Source organism: Syngnathus scovelli, chromosome 10 (genome assembly GCF_024217435.2).
Source record: "Syngnathus scovelli strain Florida chromosome 10, RoL_Ssco_1.2, whole genome shotgun sequence".
In the NCBI taxonomy this organism is placed as follows: domain Eukaryota; kingdom Metazoa; phylum Chordata; class Actinopteri; order Syngnathiformes; family Syngnathidae; genus Syngnathus; species Syngnathus scovelli.
The window spans coordinates 4,653,003-4,675,519 of record NC_090856.1 but is presented as its reverse complement, the minus strand read 5'-3'; the positions used below and the strand labels follow the sequence as shown (position 1 = coordinate 4,675,519).

General features: G+C 43.1%; 3 protein-coding genes and 1 long non-coding RNA gene across 6 annotated transcripts; 1 reads left to right on the top strand and 3 right to left on the bottom strand.

Moving 5' to 3' along the window:
* Positions 1 to 733: 733 nt before the first annotated feature.
* LOC125976239 (3-keto-steroid reductase/17-beta-hydroxysteroid dehydrogenase 7) lies at positions 734 to 3,405 on the bottom strand. Of its 2 annotated transcripts, none has more exons than XM_049732269.2 (9): positions 3,257 to 3,405; positions 2,628 to 2,837; positions 2,390 to 2,482; positions 2,192 to 2,306; positions 1,680 to 1,874; positions 1,467 to 1,580; positions 1,351 to 1,407; positions 1,185 to 1,283; positions 734 to 1,099 (listed from the first exon to the last, which is right to left on the bottom strand). In XM_049732269.2, exons 1-9 carry the CDS (start codon positions 3,289 to 3,291, stop codon positions 1,010 to 1,012), a joined length of 1,008 nt encoding a protein of 335 aa, XP_049588226.1. In that variant the 5' UTR covers positions 3,292 to 3,405; the 3' UTR covers positions 734 to 1,009. The 2 variants fall into 2 exon arrangements, with proteins under 2 accessions (XP_049588226.1, XP_068508195.1); XM_068652094.1 differs by having other exon boundaries at positions 3,216 to 3,344.
* LOC137840663 (uncharacterized) lies at positions 2,183 to 2,597 on the top strand. The gene is made up of 2 exons (XR_011087506.1): positions 2,183 to 2,316; positions 2,399 to 2,597. It is a non-coding gene; the product is annotated as an uncharacterized lncRNA (long non-coding RNA).
* Positions 3,406 to 3,465: 60 nt separating the features above from the next.
* On the bottom strand, positions 3,466 to 15,519 carry ddr2a (discoidin domain receptor tyrosine kinase 2a). The gene is made up of 17 exons (XM_049732262.2): positions 14,649 to 15,519; positions 11,125 to 11,241; positions 8,799 to 8,901; positions 8,292 to 8,523; positions 8,042 to 8,189; positions 7,815 to 7,917; positions 7,221 to 7,404; positions 6,907 to 7,147; positions 6,662 to 6,727; positions 6,414 to 6,550; positions 6,176 to 6,338; positions 5,896 to 6,101; positions 5,691 to 5,818; positions 5,199 to 5,396; positions 4,864 to 5,098; positions 4,553 to 4,702; positions 3,466 to 4,388 (listed from the first exon to the last, which is right to left on the bottom strand). Exons 2-17 carry the CDS (start codon positions 11,204 to 11,206, stop codon positions 4,257 to 4,259), a joined length of 2,508 nt encoding a protein of 835 aa, XP_049588219.1. The 5' UTR covers positions 11,207 to 11,241; positions 14,649 to 15,519; the 3' UTR covers positions 3,466 to 4,256.
* A 155-nt stretch (positions 15,520 to 15,674) lies between these two features.
* On the bottom strand, positions 15,675 to 22,479 carry uap1 (UDP-N-acetylglucosamine pyrophosphorylase 1). Of its 2 annotated transcripts, XM_049732263.1 has the most exons (11): positions 22,331 to 22,479; positions 21,007 to 21,309; positions 19,949 to 20,153; positions 19,532 to 19,707; positions 19,280 to 19,452; positions 17,800 to 17,993; positions 17,594 to 17,734; positions 17,241 to 17,429; positions 17,086 to 17,127; positions 16,240 to 16,306; positions 15,675 to 16,125 (listed from the first exon to the last, which is right to left on the bottom strand). In XM_049732263.1, exons 2-11 carry the CDS (start codon positions 21,290 to 21,292, stop codon positions 16,033 to 16,035), a joined length of 1,566 nt encoding a protein of 521 aa, XP_049588220.1. In that variant the 5' UTR covers positions 21,293 to 21,309; positions 22,331 to 22,479; the 3' UTR covers positions 15,675 to 16,032. The 2 variants fall into 2 exon arrangements, with proteins under 2 accessions (XP_049588220.1, XP_049588221.1); XM_049732264.1 differs by lacking the exon at positions 17,086 to 17,127.
* Between the last annotated feature and the right edge of the window lie 38 nt (positions 22,480 to 22,517).

Genomic DNA, 22,517 nt, shown 5'->3' with positions numbered 1-22,517 from the left:
AGTACAAATCAAAAGTGAAAAATGGTAAAAGCTTCATAATGTAAAAAAGTTTTTTTTTGTTTGTCCAAGCGTGTATGTCTAAGCACCTGCACGTTTAGAATTTATTTTAATTTTTTTAATTTATTTTTTTATTTAAAAACAACCCCCACCACCACCAGTCATTACCATTTCAATAAAAAAAAAAAAAAAGTGTACGAGCTTGTCAAATAATTAAAAAAAATAGTTAAAGGCTTAATGGATGGATGGCTATATTTTACAAACAAAGATACAATATATAAAATATAAATACCCCATACAACCTTATGATTTTTAAAAAGTCCAGATCATGTTATCAGCACTGACAGATTGTCTGAACGTTGGTCCAGCCCACAGAAAGTCACCCACCCTCACATCACCTAAACGCACCACAGCATCCCGGCATCCCAGCAGTCATGACATCCATTGTCACCAAGGCCATGATGGAGTCATACGCACTCATGATTTTGGTCATGGGGACTTTCTTCTTATACTTCTGCGGCATGGTGTGGGCTTTTTCCAACCCTAAAGTTAGCTGGGTGGAGGAGAGTCAAAGCGAGAATGCCGGGACACAGCAGTCGGCGTTGCCTGATGTTGCGGACGTGCACACTCGCAGCGCCTATGTACGCTTTGGGGACGACACGGAGAGCCTGCTGTTGGAATCTGACGCCTTTTGTCCTGAGCGTTATGGATTTGACAACCTCACATGTCACGCATCTTCAAGGAGGGAAGAGAAACATTTTATTCTTGACATTTAGGGTCCGACAAGGAGGTGAGAAGACTAAAATCAAAGCCATTCAGATTTCAGGTATACTTAAGTGTTTTATTATTTCTTGCAATCAACAGTGCTTAACTTTTTACACTTGTATGACAATGTTAAAACAATATGATTTTTACGTGCCTCAGAAGATGCTAAATTAATTTACTGACAACAAATTATGCCAGTATCTATACCAATCCTGAAACTTTTCTGACACACCTTGCACGATAGTGATTAAGATGTGATTTGCTTCCTCCTCACTTCCCGTTCCAGCTGCAGCAGCTCGTCATAGAGCGCCTCTGACGTGTCCAAGTCGACATCCATCTGCAAAGAGGATCTAATGTGCTACATTGTTTCAACTATCCCAGAGAGGACGCTCATTCCAAGTGGAAAAATTTATCAGGCATACCTGCCGTGGTTGAATGTAGCAATGACCGAGGCCAGATGTTAAACTGTGGTATTTGGCCCGTGGGTCCAACATTTCAGGTTTTTGATTAAAAAGCCAAATCTACAAAAACAGAAGCACATGCCTAAGCATCCCACAGCATCTTTTTTATCAACGTGCTTCTTCTTACCAAAGCTTCAGCTCCATTATAAGGTGTCAGGGTGAACGTATTGATAAACACTCTGATCTGATAACAAAGAGAAAGTGTATCGGTGTGAGTGACATCAGAGTTTTTACGTCACTCACCAGCCATAGAAGAGGCAAAAATAGGGTCCAGAGGAATGCTGGGAAGGAAGGCAGGATGCCGTAGGTCAGGTTGGTCATCACAAAACCGGGACAAATCACAGATGAGTACAAGCCCTGGAGAGCACAACAATTCAGCTAAGTGACATTCTACCACGCAAATAAGTGAAGGGTCTTCTTATTTAAACGTCCTAAATCCTTTTTGTTACAACTAACCTGTTTATTGTAATGAGTGTTAATCGCCAGACTGAGACTGTCCGAAGCATATTTGGATGAGCTGTACGGCTCGCGGCCTTTGCGGTGCTGCACGTCTTCCAGGCTAAAAGCCGAGCGGCGAGCGTTACTGGAGGACGTCCAGATGAGCTGAGAGGTCCGACCTGCTCGGCAAAAAAGTGGCTCCAGCTCCCTGATCTGAAAGGAAATGCACTTCACTTTTGATTCCTTACATACATTTTTAAATAATTACAAGACAAGGCTTCAAAAATCAAAAGCGGTTGTGGGCTAGTATTTATTCAGCTGCTAGTTGTCAGACTATAAAGGTGCCCGTGACCTTACATCAGGGACAATCAAGCTATTCATTTTTAATGAGTATTGTTGCTCAAGTAACCGACATATCCAGTGTAGCCTGCATTCTGCTAAAGTGACCTCAAGAGTTGCTCCCTCTGCAAAGAACCAATGTCAACACGTCTTTCTACTCCAGCCTGACAGGGACGGACGGACAAACTCACAAGCATGAAGTGACCAAAGAGGTTGACGGCAAATACTTCCTGCAAGCCATCTGGAGTGACGCCATCCTTCTGGGTCAGGATGCCCTCGCCGGTTGTCAACATGGTGATGACATTGCTGCAAAAAAGTATAAAGAAAAATACAGTGTAGTGACCTCATATTACAAAGATATGCGGAGGGGTGTTAAATATGCGTTGTACCTGGAAAAGAGGCCTTTGAAGAAAGCCTTGAGGTCAAACTGTGGGTTCGGCATGATGCCCGCATTTAGATAGACATAATCCAACCGGTTAAACCTGCAGAAGACTAAGTTTACTTTGTGGTTTATATACCAGTCCCACACAGCGACGGACTATGTTCACTGCCATATTGTGATGATTGGCCACATCAAGAATAAATAAATAAGGCATGTTGGCTTTGCACTTGTTTTTATCCATTCACCTAAGTTGGAGCTCCCGTGCAGCACTGAGCACTGAGCTGATCCTGCTGGTGTCCATTTGCAGCAGCGTCACCTGGGCCGCAGAGTGGGAAGCGAGCAGGGCAGAGCGGGCGGCTTCAGCCCGACGCATGTTCCTACAGGCCAGACACAAGTGGAGTCCTTCTGCATCCTTGGAGCTGAGGAGACGCTCACACAGAGCCAGGCCGATGCCACTGCGGTGGGGAAAAACAAACAGTGGTGGGAAGTAATGAAGTGAGAATATTTGGTGACTGCACTAGAGTAGATTTTTTATTTTATTTTTTTGACTTTTACACAAGCAGAAATAAAAACCTGTAGGTCTGCTTTTGCCACATAATTCTGTATATTTTAAACATATGTAAGCCAAGTAATTGTCTTTCCTCTAAAAACCTACGTAGGGGATGAAAAAGTCGTGTATCGTCTGTTTGACCTTTTTTGGCCACCGTAGTTTTTCCAGCATGCGGAAGTAAGGCAAAACTAGTTCGGAATGTTATAAACAAAGTAAAAAAAAAAAAGTATTTATCCCATCGTGCATTACATATAGCGTTTTTAATACGAATTACAACAACTACCTGACCACTCACGGCATTCCACAGCAAATAAGTACTTTTACCTGTTGGCTCCCGTCACCAAAACAACCTTATTCATCTTTTCTCTACCTCACTAAACGAAGCCAAGTAGCATATTTAGCACGAACACTTCTCTCCTTACAGAAAACTACGCTTTTGAACTCACCATGGAATCATACTAGCCCCGCCCTCGCTGTCCTGTGATTGGATACAGCAGGCACGGCAGCCAATAGGATCACGAAAGCGCACGGGATGGAATTCACTGTTTTATTTTATAATCAATGTACAATGTTCGTTAACAGTACATAAACAAATTTTACTACAATGCTGTACAAAAACACTAAATATGTCTCCACTTCACCCCTTTTGATATCTTACATTGAACATATACAACCCTGACCCCTTTCGGCACCCGTAACGCACCTCGCCACTCGTTTCCATGACAACGCGTACACCATCCAACAACTTTACTTTCCACATCTTGCACGATCCATCCACCCACTTTTGTTTCAATCACTAATCCAATAAAAGGAAAAAAGGAGCATATTCATACACAATTACACCAAGCACACATAAACAGTCAAATATCAACACACAGTATATAAATATGAGTACAAAATACTGGTTGTCTTTACACAGCACAAAAAGAAAGACGTTTCAGAGTTGACATTTCCTTCGTATTCGACGAGGAGACTGAGATGAAACACTTGAAATCTGGTGCACTTCCCCCCCCCCCCACTACATTCAAGCAGTCTTCCAAACAATAACACCAAAAAAAATAATGTGACATTTCAACTTCATATTTAAACATACAACATGAAAAGTGCAGAATGCCACTTGCTACAGTTAAACTGAAGTAGCACAACCATGCATTGTGTTGTGTTTTGTTGTGTTGTAAGAATTTGTGAACGAGTGTCTCTGGTCGGTCCGTAGCACGTACGTCCGCCGCACAGTGTTCTCCAAACGCTAACACAGGTGACAAGTAGCTTAAAAGCCTGGATCACGTCGGACACACGGTCATCTGCGTGAAACGTCGCAGTGGCTCTATGATTGTATTTCCAGGAGGGCTCTGTGTATTTCCTGGAAAGACGGTCTTTCCTTGGTGTTCCTCCTCCAGCAACCCAGCATGACCTTGTAGAGCGAGTCTGGGCACAACACCGGCTGTGGCAGGTAGATCTGTGAAATAAATGACCACATTTGACATTTTCAAGCCGAACCATGATCATGTGAAAACCTGAAGGTCATAGAAGGTTACCAGATTTGATCATGTCTCATTTAACTATTTACAAAGTGCTGCACAAGAAGTAAAATGAAAGAATAATATGATGCCTAGAGCTCACTTGTCTTTTCTGATCTCTGAAGAACTCTCCCGTGTTTTCAATGACTTGCTCGTCTGTAAGCTGCGAGTAGGGCTGCTCCTTGCAGAAGTTCAAGATCTCCCACAGGGTGACGGCGAAGGCCCACACGTCGCTCGCTGTCGTGAACTTTCCCTGCGTGAGGAAATACATGGTTTTATTACAATGATCTATCCAATAAAAAAACTACTACTACTCACCACTAGGTGGCAGTATTGCTCTTTAGATGTTAATAATTGAGTTTAACTCAAAAATAAGCACTATTCAGTTCTAAAGATGTTTGAAATTGTCCTCACTAGCAGGATGCTCTCCCAAGACATCCAGCGGATGGGCAACACCGCTCGACCTTGGATGCGGTAGTAGTCGCCGCTGTACAGGTTCCTGCTCATGCCGAAGTCGGCTATCTTGATGGTGAAGTTCTTGCCCACCAGGCAATTGCGCGTGGCCAGATCTCGGTGCACAAAATTGAGCGAGGAGAGGTACTTCATGCCTGACGCTACCTGGGCCGCCATGTAGCACAGGTTGTCGAAACTGGAAGAAGAAGGAGGCAAGAAAAAATGAATCCTGTTATTGAAACGGGATGTAAATAATAAAAAGTAAATTTGTTTGGGATTCATGGTTCTGCATTTACCTGACTGTGGGCGAGTTGCTGAGTAGTGCCAACTGTCCCTCTGGCTCACGGCGGGACAAAAACTGGTTGAGGTCTCCATTCTCCATGTACTCTGTGATCATGCACAGAGGGTCGCTGTAGATGCATACGGCCAGCAGGCGAACGATGTTGGGGTCCTTCAGGCGAGACATGATCTTGATCTCTTTTAGGAAGTCATTCCTAAGGAAGGTGCAGAAGGACGTTCAGAGACATAATTAGATACATGTAATATAATTAATGCAGGTTGTGGGTCATTTCGCTCCTCTAAGTATTTTTTTCTTTTAAATATGATGCATCATAAAAATAAAGGTGAAACATGATATTGGTGTCCTGTTGCGAATTGTGAGAATCTGGAAGTAATTTAAGTCTGAAGCCCCTCCTCGTTCATTTTATGATTGTTCAATGACACCATGAGGCCACAAGACGGCGCCAAAGCAATACGTTTGTATATTATTGTAAATTCTGACTCCTTACCTTGCGTTTTTGTTGGCATCTGACCGTAGCATTTTCACCGCCACTAAAACCGTGGCCTCTTCTGGCACATCAAATAGAAACTCTTTATTCATAAACTCCTGCATTCCCTCTGCCTCACATAGATGCACCTAAAAACAAGAAGAGCTATTTAATCATTTGGCATTTTTGCGGCTCTCCGATTCAAAGTCTGGCGATAATCAGCCACCTCTCCGAACTGGCCCTCTCCCAGCTTCTCTTTGAATGTGAGCAGCTTCCGCGGGAACTCCTCAACCGCTACGTCCTTCCCGGAAAGCAAGTCCATGGCGAGCGCCGGGATGGCGTACGTGTTGCCGCCGGTTACGCCCTGCAGGGTGACAATGTCCGCCTCGGCGTAGTGGGGGACTCCGTCCTGGGCTGCCGTGCTACTGGAAGCTGGAGCACAGCAATGATGGATGCTTATCCCCCCAAAAAAAGATTTTTTTTTTTTTATTGGCCGTGTCTGTTACCAGGTTCCTCCGAGTTCTGTGCCAACTCGGGTAGTTTGCAGATAAGCCGGGAGGGCTCCTGGTAATCCGGGCCTAGCGGGAAGATGCGCTCATAAGTCGAGCTGGACTCTTGTTCACTGGTGGCGCTGCTCGACTGGTTGTGACTGTAGATGAAGGTCTCGCTCTATGTTGGCAAATGGACTCAGTGTTATTTATCGTGTGCTGCTCTTGTAGTAATTTTATTTGGCGAGCGACTGACCTTCTCCAACATCTTCTGCCACACCTGCCTCCACAGGATGATGACGATGATGGCCACCAGGATGAAAATGATAGCCACCAGGCAGCCAATCAGAATGCGTGTTGTGCTGTCATCCACTTTATGGGTGGGGTCGTCCTCTGGGGAGGGAAACGGGGAGATGTTTGAAATGCACAAGGAGGCATTAACGCTAACTGTCAACTTGATGAAACTATATTCATCATTTTATTATTTACTTGATGCTCACTGACCTGGTTGGATGATGGGCGGAAGTCCTGTCTTGGGAGGAGTCAGCGTTGTGTTATACATGGCTGTGTCTAAAAAATAATTCACGTTAAGTCTTCCATAGAGACAGTTTGTGTGCTGCTGTTTTGCTTAGCAACAGTTGGTTTAGCAGTTCTTTATTGAATGCTCACATGTGGGCCTTCATAAAGTTTTGGACTAATTGTGAAAGCCAATGTTTGTGGAAATAAGGACTACTATTTCTGTATTGTACCTGACTGGAAGGTGATCTCGCTGAACAACAGCCAGATGTCTGCAAAGTAGAACTGGCACTTGATGGCGCTGGCCATGTGATTGGCAAGCGGGATAGGGATGAAACGTGCGCTGGGGTCCTCGTCGTCCAGCGTTGGGCTGAAGGTGAGAGGTGTGGGCTCCCAGTCCATCTCAGAGCGGAAGTAGCAGACCACTTGCTGGAAGGCCTTGACGTTGTGCGTGAACATGTTGTTGCAGTGAACCTGGAATGGCAAGACGACTATGACTATTTTATATTCTCGCTTGGAAGGAGCACAAATGGTGGGATGTTCTCACCATCATCGTGGTGAAGTTCCGTATGCGGTCGAACTCAAACATGATCTCCACGTATCCGCCGGGGAAGCTCTGGTTGCTCCAGCCCACGTAGTCGTAACCGGGCCACACGTTGTACACGTGGCTGTCTATGAAATCGTCCAGGCCGCACACGCCGTCCGTCAGCTGACCCAAGCCTTCTGTCATGCTAGGAGAGCGACAGGACAGACAAAATAAATATAAAATAAATATAATAAGGTCCTTGCAGGACTGAAACTTTTATTCCAAATATTCCCTTGCCTCTTTGAGACAGAGTGATTGCTACCACCACTAGGTGGCGGCATCGAGCAACTCTGCTCAGCTATGTGTAACTTGGCCCATTGGAAGCCCGTGTCATGGAGGACATTATTCACTCACAATGCTATAATACAAACAATTATAATGTCATTCCTTTGCAGGCTGACTCAGTTGTTCCTATGAGGAGGCTTTGCCACCTGGAACCCTCTCGCCACTGTCTCTTTGCTGTCACCATGGCAACCGGGTGACAACAACAACAACAGAGGGACGACGAGGAAAAGTTTCAGGCAGTTGCCGACGAGAGGGCGCACACACACAGACCTGTGGATGATGGCGCCATCGTAGACAGAGTCATTGAGATAGACCACGTGCTCGGGTAGATTCATCTGCTGGCCCGCTGGAGCGTTGTATGACACCAGACCATCTGTCAATCAAAGATGATCATCAACTTCCTGCACTGGACACTTAGTCTGTTAAATTGAAGAGGTTCAATAACCTCATGATTTGGCAACCCTGATTTTTGTGGTTTGGGTTTGTTTTCTTCTTACCGAGCCATTCGCAGCCGTACAGCTCCACCCTCATGCAGACGTTCATGGAGTGGTCCGTAACGGGCATGAAGCGCACGAATCGGGCGATGACAGGCGGCTCCAGGTCCTTCAGCACGATGTCGTAGGCGTTCCTGTTCCCCTCGATCACCTGCGTACGACAAACGTCATTCTTGTCTTGTAGTTGTTGTGAATCAGCTGATTAATTTAAAGGTTATATTCCAATATATAGAATAAAAGAACTTCTTCTCACCTGCTTGCCCTGCCGGTTTCTCCACGAGATCCAGCGACTGCCATCGCGGCTGTACTTGATCTTGTACATTTGTGCAAACTCGTTTCCAATGCCGCCGGCGTGGCGACCCTGAGTGCCCACCAGGGTGATGAAATGGAGCGAGCGCAAGTCAATCTGGAGGAACTCTTTCAGGTGGTCTGGCTCCACCGTGATCTCCGGACACCAAGCACCGTCACCCTCTTCGAAGTCCAACCTAGGAAGTGGATGTTGGCGTCACACTTTTAAGGTTCATGTTGGACTTAACAGCTTAAAAACAGTACAAAATTCCCTATTTGATTAAATAATTGTTGATAAATTAAATGTGCTATTATTTAATATTTACAATATCACATTAATATTGAGAATATTTTTATTTTTATTATTTTTTTTAAATCATTTAATCTATGAAATAATAAACCTAAAACACTCAAATATGATCAAATATTATTTTTGGGCAATACCTATAATTGTGTGTGTGAGACCTCCTACCTGCCATATCGAGCAGCGGTGGATTCGGACCACTGGCTGGAGGCGGAGATGTCCTCATCCTGAATCTGCCCACCAGACATTCCCAAGGGGTACCGACACACACCTAAAGTACACACACACACAGATATTACTTTTGCTTGACAAAACACATTGCACAGCGGTTGAAAAAAAAAAAAAGATATTGTTGGACGGAAGGCGTGAAAGGGCCGCAACGGTGTTATTGAAATAATAAACCGGAATCACCACATGTGTGTATATGTGCGTGTGCCAGTCGAAACAGGGCCTGGTATGATGGCGTGCGCGTAGCTGCATGAGGTCAAGTCGACCGCTCGGAGCCAATTACGCCTCCACATTGCGGTGGATATAGCGTTTGTTTCCTGCACGCCACCTCATCTACTCTTGTGTGGTCTCTTCTCGTCTCCCGCCGAAATTCAAGGGGGATTGCTTGTTATACATATAAAATCCACACAGGAAGAGTGGAGCAAGGGTTCGAACGTGGAATCTCAGAACTGCGAGGCAGTCTCACTAAACACTACGGCAGTAGATCAGAAGTGAGTAACAAATAGATTTTCTCACATGGCATGTAAACTGACTCACGCACTTTGAATTAACTGACTACTGGCTCAAGAATTTTTCCCTCGGTGCTCGTTGACCGAGTCCACCTGACAGGATGTGACCGCCAGGTAACCTCATTTGCAATGAAAGACTCAGTGTGTGTGTGCGTGCGTGTGTGTGTGTGCCAGCGAGTCACAAGTCACGACCATCTCCGGAACGTCAGACGGAAGTTACGAGGCGAGTGAGAGAGAGAGCAAGAACCTGGTCTCCTTTGAGAAGATGCCAGCAACAGCAGAACTCAAGGTCTCCTCTGTCCCCCTTTTTTCTTTCGACGCTGATCTCATCCAAATATTTTCTCAACGTGGAAAGCCGAGAAGATTTTCGTAGCCTTCACTGATGAGGCGATAGACGCACACCCTGAACCACTTCCAGATGTTGCAGACTTGACCAAACTTTTTCATCTTGGACTCAATGATCTTGCATCCCCGCCCCACACTACCCCAGACTACTCTGGTTAGGAACAAGCCACATCAAGTCAAACCACTGGACTCTTCTAATATTCTCATGCTATTAGTGGTCTGCAGGCCAAATAATCAAAAGACAAAAACAAACAAAACCCAAGTTGACAGAAAATATGCTAAGGAACACCATGAGTAGATATTGGAGGACTCAATAATTGAGATAAGTTTAAGACAAAAGGAAAAGTCGCCTCACAAAGGTTAAACTTGTTCTTGGCTGAGATTAGACATCCAGGTCTGAACGTCGGCCATTAGGGACATCCACGATGCAGAGCGAGTTAACGGATGTCAAAACGAGGCCCGTCCAAATGTTGTTTCTTGCTCTGTTTATTTTTCTACCCGAGCCACTCAGAGGTGACCCCTGAGGTGAGCAGCGCGGCTAGTCATTTACACGCATCGGCGCATCGACCTCCCACCCTAAACACACACACTGCCCATCAGGTTTCACATTCAGGCCACCGCAGCATCTAAAAATATCAAGCCCAGGAGAAGGTGGAAAAACACCAGCTTTGTGTTACAGAGCCCAAGAGAGAGCAAACCACCTTCTCCCCATCGTTTGGGTTTCTCAAAGGTAGACTTGTTCACTCCGTCAACTCGTAGCGCCAAATACATTTACACACACCGCATGTCTGCAAAATATAAATACAGTAACCGTTAAATGCGGAGGCATGATCCAACATTTAAGATCATCCAAACGATTTTGTCAATAGCGCCGGTCTGTCTTTTTGGATACACAAAACACACCCACGCACTTCTTTTTCTTCAAGAGTGAAATCACGCTCGCCCACTCAGGATCGGGATGGAAAACACAGGGATGGTACAAGCGCCATTGCTGGGGAATTTTAAACAGAGGAAAGTTGGCTTGGCTCGCCATTTCGGCTCCATTAAATTCAGCCGTGACTCTTTCCCTGCTGTGGGAAAAAATAACTCGAGGTGGAAGTATCCTGCTTCCATACATTAGAGTATGTTGAGATTATAACACACAATTGTAAGAAATCCTCAAGGTTGGAAACAAACTTTTTTCTTTTTTTTTGTGAACTTGTTGAACTTTGAGTTCAACACACGCACATGCGGAGAAAGACTATTTGAATGGACTTTCCTGCTGTCAGAATGTCTGGTATGCATTAGCCACAGACTCCAATCGAATAGCGAGATATTTGCATGCTGCACGAAAACAGCAAAGTGAGATTCGATTAAAATTTAAAGGGACAGTGTGTTGACCAAAAGCTTGCGATGATGATGTGAGAACTTACCTGGGTTGACTTGTGAGCTGACAGATGCGAGAGAGGTCACGAGGAGCAGCAACGACAGGCAGACATGGCGCGGGCGCTTCATCACAAACACGTGTTTGGATTGGAATGGATCTCGACCTGGACACACACAAAAAAAAAAATCGTGAATGCTGAGAGTTTGTTGTTGGTTAAATATTTGGAGGCATTTTGAAATGGGGTCAAGCGGATTAACCCATTTTGAGGTAAAAGGTGGGGATGGGTTGTTTTTTTTTGTCGATAAAAAATTACATTTCAACTAAGCACTCTTTAAACACATTTTTTAGTGTGTTAAAAAGGTTGACAGAAAATAAAATGTTTAATTCTCTCAAGAATGAGCTTTGGATAGTTTGGAGAAAGAGGTCAGTGTCGTGATTAGGTATAAAAGTCAAGTCAAGTCAAGTCAAGTCGCATCCCTGAAAGGCTCCAATGGGCCAAAACTGTGCTATATTAAAAGTACAGCTAGCTAAAATGCTATATTAAAACTCCAGCTAGCTAAATAATCTTTCCAAGGACAGCAATGAAGTATTTGTACTTGGTTTCTTCCTTGCGCTGATTAATATCACATGTCAAATTGCCCCCCTTCTCTTAAATAGATGACGTGCGACCAGTATTGACAAAGACATTAACGACTAACTGAGCAGCCTGTGTCCCTTCAGCCGAAGCGAAGCTCTCCGGATGGCCGCTAAGGTTACGGCCGCTTGCTATCTTTTCCAGGTTAAGCTGTCCACCTCGGAGTTAATGAAAGCCAAACAGCTGGCGGCTTGTGTGTGCTTGGACGTCGAGAAAAACGTTATGCGGTGCTCTGTAAAGGACCCTGTGTGCTTTGGGGTCTCGACCTGGAGAATTCCCCATTGAGTGTGAATGGGGGGGGGCAAGTTTCCGATAGGAAGTGTCATGTCCAGTCAACCGGTCCAGACTTAAAGTGTCATAAAATGTAGTGTTGAAAGAACTGCTGTATAATATAAGTGGAGGTTTGTGAGGAGTGGCTCGAGCGTCCGCAAATTAATTTGTAATAAATTGTCATCTCATAAAAAAGTGTATACTGTATTTATTTTCTATCCTAAAAAAAATGAGATAAATATTTTAAAACTTTTTTCATTTTAATGTGACTTCTAATTTGCCTTTAAGGTACATGGCAGTTATGTTTATTTGATGTTTTGATTTATGAGGGAAAAAATTGCCCCCAAAACTCCTGATATAACTACCCAAAACAAAAACAAGTAAAAAAATAAAAATAAATAAAAAAAAGTAAAACTACTCAACATTCAAAAATTCCTAACAGCCACAGAGAGGGAGCATCTGCTTTATGAATTTTTATGTGTGGAAAAAGCCAATAAATAAAAATAAAAAATAAAGCCAATTTTTTTAAGACTGTTCCACTTTGCAGTTTCCGCTGTCCAGCTTTTCAACCTTTCAATTTATTTTCAGTGCAAAGGTCAATTTTTGGACTTCGAGTCATGTTCCAGCTCGAAAAACCAAAAGCGGACATGAACTGCAAAGGACTTGGGCTTCATTTTCAGGGCCAGCTGCCCATATCTGTCAAAAGTAAATTTATATTTTCATGACTTGTGGAGCCAAGTTCAAACACCACGAGCCAGATTCATCATTCTCCTTTCACAACCTCAGCAACAACAATAACAATTTATGACATATTACATAACGACCGATGAGTATTAAAGCTAAACAAGAAAGGGAGGGGGAGGAAAAATTGGTGAAAAACAGTTCTGTAAATATAAACATGAGGCAGCCAGTACAGGAAGCGGAAGACAACACACACACACACACATTCGTGGATCACAAGGATGAATCGGCTGTCAAGTGGCACACACATGCTGATGACTTTCCGATAAACGGACCGCACGAACATCATTACATAAGTCAGTGCAGCTCGACGTGACTCAACACAGAGTACACGGGAGAGCACCTAAAAACGCAAACGTCGACTTTTTTGATGTTTTCCCAGGCCTCGACCTTAGTTTGTCTTTTAGCAATATCGCTGATTTTAGATTATGTCCATTAAACCACACAAAAATGATATATAACATTTCCTGTACAGTCATAAAAGAATTTAGGACTGAAGTCAACCAGCATCACGGAACGGATTGTGTTCAACTTTGGAGGTTCTGCTGTACTACATATTTACTGATCTTACACAACTTCTCATTTTCTTCTTTTTGCCCAAATTTTTGCAAATACTAATATCAATGACAAGTGCAAACAAAAGTCCAAAGTGGAAGTTTTGTCAGGTAGTGTACATGCCCTTTGGTGTCCATCGGTGCTGCGTGAGTGTCACGTAGGTGTCACATACAGGTGTGTGTATGTTGCGTATGCATGATAGATGACCACACATTGACCTCCTTTTCAGCCTGGAGTTAAAGCCCACAAAACGATAATTCTAAAAGTGCATAATTGTTCTTACCAAGTGACCGGATCGTTGCTCTGAAATCCAAATTTTCATCAGGCAATTTAAGAAGCACGAAGATATTTAATTGTCAATTGTTTTATTCTTACTTTCTTTGCTAAAACTTTCCTTGCTTCCTTCCTTTGACCCCATGACCCCAAAGTCGCTTTCCTTCATGACCTTCTCCGTCCTTCCCCTCTCCCTTTATTTAAAAAAGTGTATGATGAAAGGGAATCCCAAAACTCACACTTATACAACTAATGTGTGTGTCATCATTATTTTTATGGCACTTTTTGAGCCGTGGTGTTTGTCCTAGAATGTGCAAAAACTGTCGGGATGTCACGTGGTCTCCATCTTTCTCTCCTGTTACGCCAACACTCATTAGCGATTTGGTAGATCATTTTAAAAGGGTTTAAATGGTCGTTTTATGATGAACGTCAATGGTTTAAGACTGACTTATGAATTGTAAATTAAATTGCTGGTCGGCTAAAGACTGATAGCTCGCTTCTTCCTGACTACGGAGGCGTTCAAGGGTCTAACTTTACTTTTACTGTCAGTTGCGTTGGTGGCACTTAAGTAGCTTATGAATAATATAATACACATGTAATTTAAAAGACGAGTCCTTGAGGATCAAAATAAGTTTAGCTACATTTGACAATGTACTGATAAAGTAGCAATAAGGGGGAGACTTAAATGCCCATTATTATTATGGTTATTTCTAACGTCATAGATCAATCTGAAATATTAGGTTGTGAAAAATGTCATCAAATGTATTTTTCCCATAATAATTTACAAATTGCTGTATCATTAAAAGTCCTAATCAGAGTACCTCTAAAGTTTACATCCCACATTTGTCCTTCTGTGTGTGACCTGATGAATGACTGCAAAATTAAATAGTTTGTTCACACCCCAGTTGAGATTTGTTTGAAAAGAACACCGCATTTGATGCACGGCGATCAAAATCGTTCCGTTCAGTAGAGAAAACCATTCTGTGCTTCTGCTTTCAATCACTCAATCACAGCCAACTTGAATTGAAAAGCTACTAAACACTATGATCAGCTTCAAAAGCAGGAACTAAAGAAACTGAGAAATAACTTTGACTTACTTTTATCCTTTCAGAGCATTTGTCCAAAGAATATTCCAGTGAGGGGGATCGGGCTTGCTTAAACGTCTTGTTGGCTCACTTTGGCGGCGCCTTCGCAAGAGCTGATGTAAGTCAACACCGCACACATAGGAGGAGGGATAAGAAGGGGGGGAAATAGAGGGAGAAAGAGAGGCAGAAAGAGGGAAAAAAAAAATCCCTCACATTCTGTGGATTCTTGGGAGCCAGCCAAAGTCCCAGAATTCCACATGCCACACATAAGGTTTCAATTTAGGCTCCATCAGAAAGCTTTCTTTCCTGCCTTGAAAAGAGTCTTTCTTTTTGACAGCCGCTGGCGCATCAAGGTAATGCTTGTGCTGCCGTACAAGAATTTAAAAACAAACGTCCAAGCATTTTTTTTTTTTTTGGTGTGTGTGTGTGTTATGACTCAAAATCCAGAAACAAATGGTCAAAGCAGATGTACAGAAAGCGAGTCGTTTTACAGTGGCATCATAAAATCATCAGAGTGGACTCATCCAAAAAAATGCAAACATAGTTAAAAGTTTCGCAAGGAACGTTAAAATGACATCTGGCCACCGTCAATTCCGTTGGTGGCAGTTCAAGCGCCTTTAAAAACACCACAGAAGAAGAACAATAAAAAATCAACAATAAAAATGTTTGTGTGAGTATTAGAGGTCTGTCTAATCGTCGTAACGCACTTAGCAGAACAGGACGTGACGGCAAGAGGTGCTGTGTTGCTTTGTCTCATCCTAAACATAAAAAAAACGTGCTGGAAAATCTGATTGAGGACACGAAAGTGTAATGCAAAAAGCAGAAACACAGCGACGTTTCCAAAACTGAATTGTAACGTACAGTAAGCTGGAAATTAATTAGAACATCTCAAAGGCGCTACAAATTGATGTTCAACCATTAGTGAGCACCTAAAACAGCCAAAGGGGAAATTTTAATGGAGTAAGTACAGACGGAAATGTTGCCTATTCTCGATTTTGCCTCAATAGGTGCACGGCACCAAAAAAATCTTTCGAATACTGTTTTTTCCTTCTTCTTTAATATGCATGACTTTGAGCTGAGTCAAGTTCCATCATCGATAATTAGAAGAAAAAGTCCCACATCCTGCCCTGTATATGATTCACAAACCAGATCATTCCAGTTCCCATGAGTTATAAAAATCACCATTTAAACTTGAGCAGATATGTAGAATATATAAAAATAAGTTTCATCATCAAAATAAATAGATGCACCAAACCCACAAGTGCTCCTCCCCGAAGAACTGTCGTCATACTTCACTTGGTGGACATGCACATTGATGCTTGTTATTGCACAGTGATGACATCACAGCTTCTCTTCGAGGAACCAAAAAGGGTTGGTGTCTTTGGATTGGTCCCACCTAAACGCCGTTTTTGACCAGCTCGTGGACGCCGCTCTCGTCGATGATGAGTGTGGGGTGGAAATCTCGACCCTTCACCAGCGGTTCCAGACCCTTTCGGGAACAATGTTGATTAGGACATTGCCTTCAAGTCGACTTGAACAAGGGGTTCCTTCAAAATCATATTTTGAATGATTTTGCCCTCTATAAAAAAAAAAAAAGTCTTACCTCCCCCCCATAGGACACCAGCGGGGAGATTTCACATTTGATTGGCAGGTCCGTTCCGTCCTTTAGGCTGGATGGAGGGAGGGAGAAAACAAAATTAAAGATAATTAAGTGTCACAAAATTGTAGCGAATCATCGCCTCGCTGTAATTGGGTTATATTTTGCTGATCATCAAAATGAAGAAAGGAAAGGATTTGATATCGGAAAAATGATGACGCCGGCGCTCGCATTCGTACCACCTGTGCAAGTGGCCGCCACGCCGCCGTCATTTCATTTCTTTCGATACAAGAAAAATGACAAGGCGGGTGGAGAAAAACACAATCTCTGTAATTTCATGTTAGTGGTCCCGCCGAGCATGGTAGGATGATTGAAGAGTAAAAGAGAGAGAGCAGCCGGATGATTGAAGAGGAAGAATGATCACTTCAGAACATTTCGGCTGGAAAAGAATTTGATTTGGGCCCGCTACAATCGACAAGAGCTGAGATTAGCGTGCGATACATGCCGACGTCTTGCTCCAGATTTTGTGGCCGTTACCTTGATTTCAAAATTGGCACACAAAAAAAAAAGCAAGGGAAGATTTGAAGTGTTAAGTTCGCTGTACTTTGAATAGTTTCTCAGTACTTGAGCAGTACTAGTTTTGACTTCCACCAACATTTTGGGCTACTCTAACTACCTCTGCTGTTGTTTCATCTCAAGTTGTTACTCCAAGCAAGACATCTTGGCACACGCGAGCAAAGTGGAGCGAACTGTACATGCTTGGAGAAATATGGTGCTTAAAGCAAACTAAAACCATCTGCATGCACTTGGTGGTGCCAGGGGAGGAGGGGCAGGTTTTGGAGAGGGAATTACTTTCTGATGCCATCATCTGTGACAGGGTCTGCTGCTCCAGCTCTGGAAACATTTGGTGAGGTGGGACAATGAATGTGAGGACACACACACACAACAAAAAAGCCACAAACAAGGGATGCAAACAAGCAGCACACACGCCTCGCAGCTGCGCTTACCTGGGTATGGCGGGCACACGGGTGCCATTCTCGTCAGTGAAGTGGCCGCCGGCGTTCAGCACCCAGCGGTGGTGGAGGGACATGAGGGCGTGTCTGGCGGTGGTGGGCGTGTCCTTCCCGTCTTGGCGATCGGCGTTCTTCAGCGGGGAGAACTCGTCTTCCCTCAGCACCTCGTACACCACAAACGTCCTGTTGGGAGACACGTGGTTACGATTACATCTTAGACATGATAAATAAATTGGTAAAAACTCTAAATAAGCGAAAAATAGTTTTTCAAGCACTACCATTGCAACCGATATTAAAGTACAGTAGTGTAGTAGGCCTAAATGTTTGAACATATCAAAGTTGTTTACTTGGCAAACTGGAAGATATCAAAGACAAATTTTTCCATTTTAATTCCATTGGGTTTGTCAGGGCTGACGAGCTGACCCTGCTGGTCCACAAACGGGATCTTCTTCTGGGCCACGTGGTGCTGAAGCTTTGGTTCATACTTCCTGATGGGAGAGAGCGACAATTAGATTCGATCTAGTTGAAGGCTAAACGGTCTCGGTGGGCTTACTCGACGACGTCTTTGAGGAAGGCGAAGTTAAAGAAGTGATTACACACGTTGGCCGCGCTGAACATGAGGCGGCCGTCGGCGCTGCGCTTCTCGGCCGTCGCCAGGGTGATCTCGCTGTACTCCACCACTTGGTAATGTCCGTCGGCCTTGCAAACTACGCCGACGGCCTCCGTCGGGTTGCTTTTCTCCACCACCTGAGAACCAGATTTGCGATAAGAGTGGGTGAACATAAAAAATTATTATATTTGAGCATGATAAGATATTGCAGTTAAAAGATATATATTTATATCAAAACCACATGAGAGGCCTACAACTTCTACTACATGGACTGCTACAAAAAGATCATATTTCCACTCTGTGCAAGCAGCAGTTTGCACTGAAAAAGGGAAAAAAAAAAAAAAAAAAAAAGTCAGCCGGTGCTTAATGACAGAGTACTGATGAGGGGGTTGGTGAGCGGGCCGGGTCAACGCTCACCGGGATGCCACATAAACTGCCGAGGGAACTTTATGGAAACCCGACCGAGAGAGCATCTGGACGCACGTTTGCAAGATGTGCGATACGTTATTACATTAGGTGACGTGGATGCTTGTGAAGAAATAGAGGAAGCAAAAGAGGCACATGAAATCCAGATAGATAGGGGTTTCCTCTCATTCCAAAAACATGCTTGGTTCATCACATAAAATCACAGCAAATAGTCCATATGTGAGTGTGAATACTTGTTTGTCTGTATTTGGTTAGGCCAAGGTTAGACCCCACCCGGAGGCTTATTTAGTCATTTGGGGGCCCAAGGTAAACCCACTTATGGGGCCCTGCACATCCGTGTGCTGCAAATATTTTGAATATTGATTCCTCAAAATTCTTGAGATAACGATTCTTTTTGAGTATCATCATCTAACAGTTTACTGCAGTTCATTGGAACGTGAATGAAATTTAATATACTGTAGCTAAGCATTTTGACTGCTTTAGCATTCAGGTATTAATCACTCACCTAAAAAAGCGAGCCAATAATGAGTCACAATGGATTGGACACTACCCAGGGCATACATGAATAATGTTCCAGTCTTAAAGCATTTGATTCTAATTCTCTAATCTAGAATGTGACTTAACAAATAAAACACTTTCTGGGTGTGTCAAAAATGTATTTATAGCAACACACCAAAGAAACTTTGCTTAAAAAAACAAAAAAAGTTTAAATAATTATGTTAGTGGGCGTAAATAGGAGACGAACTGGCCTTTATCGCCACCTGCTGGTGGGTTGTGGAAGTTTCCATTATTCCGCTATTATTTTTCTATTCTGATTGAGTTGCTGACTAGTGTTAGTAAGTTCAGGGTTTGAATCACATTCATATTCTCCCTCACTGTAATAAAGTGTCCAAAAATATGTCACAAGCATGATATTAAAAAAATAAAATCAACCAATGACTGGCAGCAGGAAAAAAAAAAAAGGAAAACAGGAAACCAAAGCAAGTGCAAAACTAACCTTAGCGCCACAGTCAGCACCCTTCTCCACACAGAAACCCATAAATGCTGGGTCAGCCACTTTGACCAGGATGTTATCCACACAGTACACATGTATGTACTCAACCCCCCTCCGCTGCATGTCATCCAAGATGCCCTGGTTGCCCAAGGCTCTGTACAGACCCCCGTTCCCATCTGAAACACAGGAAGCCATTTTGTTTTTATTCTTTTTCACAAAGTCCACAAAAGCAGACACTAAAGAAGTGCAAATTACCAGGGGCCATGGACACCTTGCATGTACTCTCCAGGATAATCTTGCCGTCGTAGTCCATGGCTGGGAGCATGCCCTGCTGGAAAAAGATGACGCTGCTCTTGTCCAAGCCAAAGTAGTTAAGGCGTGAGAAGTAGTCTTTGGTAGATTCCATGGTCCTGCCACTGGTCATGATGTACCTGGATGCGAGAGCCACCAGGTGGCGTGAAAATATATAAGATGCTACTAGATGTCCGTGACGACCTCTACGATGACATCACGGATGGATTGTCTTTACACACGTGTCACTTTTATGGCATTAGAGTCATTCATATTTTATCATGTCCTTGACTCCACAAGGAACTTCCTTGATTGTGTGATATGGCTACAACCCATTTCAATGATCTATTAACCAAAGCGAGGGCAGACGGTTAACGTTACCAAGGAATGTTGCACTTTTTCTTGTGCTTTTCCTCACTCAGCCGCTGCAGCTTCAAAATACGCTCGCCCTGGATCTGGAAGAGGGTCTTGCGGGATGGAAGCCCCACGTCGTACATCCCTTTGGGGTAGGAGACCCCGAGTCTGGTTCCCTGACCGCCGGCCAGTAGTAGAACGGCCACTTTACCCTGGGAGATGCATTCCAGGCCTGAAAGGGGAGGGGTGGAGTTAATATTGATAATGTAACATCACATTAAGATTAGATTGTTGAACATGACGACAACTTCATGCTTTGTAACACTATCTAATCTGTAAGAATGGTCATAGTACATTTATATTACCTTGATTAATAATTGAAATGGAATTGCAACAATAAATACATCATGCACTGCTGCATAACATTTTGGTTCACTGGGAATTTATTATTGAAGTGAGTTTGTTGGGCTGAGTCATGTGTCTTTTTTTTAAACCCAAAAATTATATTATACGGTGTTTCATTGTCAAAGTGACTCACGCAGGGAAGCAAAAAAAAAAAGTAGCTCCAACAAAAGATGGACTGACATTGATGATTTGATTTTTTTTTTTATGGAGCTCCAGAGCTTTATGGATTCATAAAGTTTATGGCTGTTCTGTTTTATCTTACATAAATGGCTCCTACGTGACTTCATTCGCAATGCTCCTGGTATTGTGAAGAAAAACAATAACTTGGGGCGGACCTGCTAGACTTTGACTAGCCACCCAAACTTATAAACACCGTATGCTGGAGAACAGTGATCTAATCCAACAAGGGTACGAAACATATTCCGTCTACGTCAAAGATGAAATTAAAACCAGATGACTACACCACGACCACCGCAACCACGCTCCACCCATCTGCTGTCATCTTCCTGTGTGACGTAAAACTTAACTGACCAAACTAGTTGCGCAATAAAAATATTCAACACAAGATGACTTTTAGGGAGAGACACACCTTTCACTTCTCTTATCAACACGAACAAAACTGTGACTCAAAAGTCAAACACGGCACTCGTTTGTCATCCCAGTCACAAAATTAGGATTACCTTTTTCCTCCCAGCGTTTAACACTTCCCCTGTCCCTCGTCACACTCCCAAGCACATCCTGGGCCACCGGCTCCATGCGGGCATCCATCTTCTCGTTCTTGCTGCTGGAGCCAGATGTCTCCATGGCTCTCTTGAAGAAGACATTGATCTCCTGGAAGTCGATCCCTTGCAACTCCTGGTTTAAGGAGGCACGCTCATCGGGGCTTAGTTTGTCCCAGAAGCGGATCAGGTGAGACTGGCCGGCCTCAGTCAGCCTCCGGAGGAGTCCGCTGGCGTTCGGGTCCATGATCAGTAATGGCTTTGCTAAGAAATAAAATGATACTGTCAATTTATTTCATTCCTAATAGCCATACAATAAATTATTCACTTTTAAGTGAAGGATACAACAGTAAATTATCTCTTTTTTTTTGTCTACTGAAGAGTAAGGATTTGCTGAACTGGAAGTGAGTTGCACAAATTAGTGGAGAAAAGCTTTCTCATATTTAGTTTTTAAATCTTGTGGAAAGGTGGAGAAAAATGGAATAGTACAAGAGCATGTCTGATCTTTGCTAGTTCAGAGTAACATGATTACAAGTTCAAAAGAACAGCTTGATCAAAACTGTGACCTTGATTTCCTTGAAAATATTCCTGAAAATAAAATGTATTATGATTGTTACACAAAAGAAAGATGGAAGTCATAGAAAGATAAGATGGTGATGACAAATTGTGCTTTTAGTCGCACAGTGCCATTTCTAGGGTGTAGTTATATAGCACGGATTGATTGATGAGTGACACACCCAACTAGTCTTTTTAAATCTTGAACCGAAATGAAAAAGCCAAACATTAAACCTGTTAAGCAACCTGCCAGTCCACAAAACCCTCATACAATGTTTTGTTTGTCCGTGGACCAATATAATATAATATAATATAATATAATATAATATAAGATAATATATTATAATATGATATAATATTTAATATGTCGTGTCACCGTGGGATAGTGGGAAACGCAATTTCGATCTCTTTGTATGTTTTGACATGTGAAGAAATTGACAATAAAGCAGACTTTGACATCAGCAATCTACAAAGCTATTAAGTTGACGGCACCGTAACAAAGACATATTTTGGCCATTTTTAATATTTAACTTAGGCTAAGGTCGCGGATTCGAGCGATACATAAGCAATGTAAATAACAATTTTATGTTTAGAACGTGATTCGGCGCTGCGGGCAAGTTTGGAGTAAAATGTGTCAGTGGACGAGTCGAGTGTCTACCATTTAGCGTTGTTAGCCGTAGAATAACTCAACAAATACAAGAAATATGGATTAATTGTTATTATAACTTACCTAGTGGGAGTGTCACTCCTAAGTCGAACGTTTCACGCCGCAATTGAAGCTTTCTTGTCCGGGTCCGAACGCCTCACATACCCGGACACCACCTCTTGGTACGTCACGCCTGACGTGGCGGGCGGAGATACAATGCTGCCTTCAAATGATCCTCGTAAATTGCATAACAAGTTTAAAAATAAATATA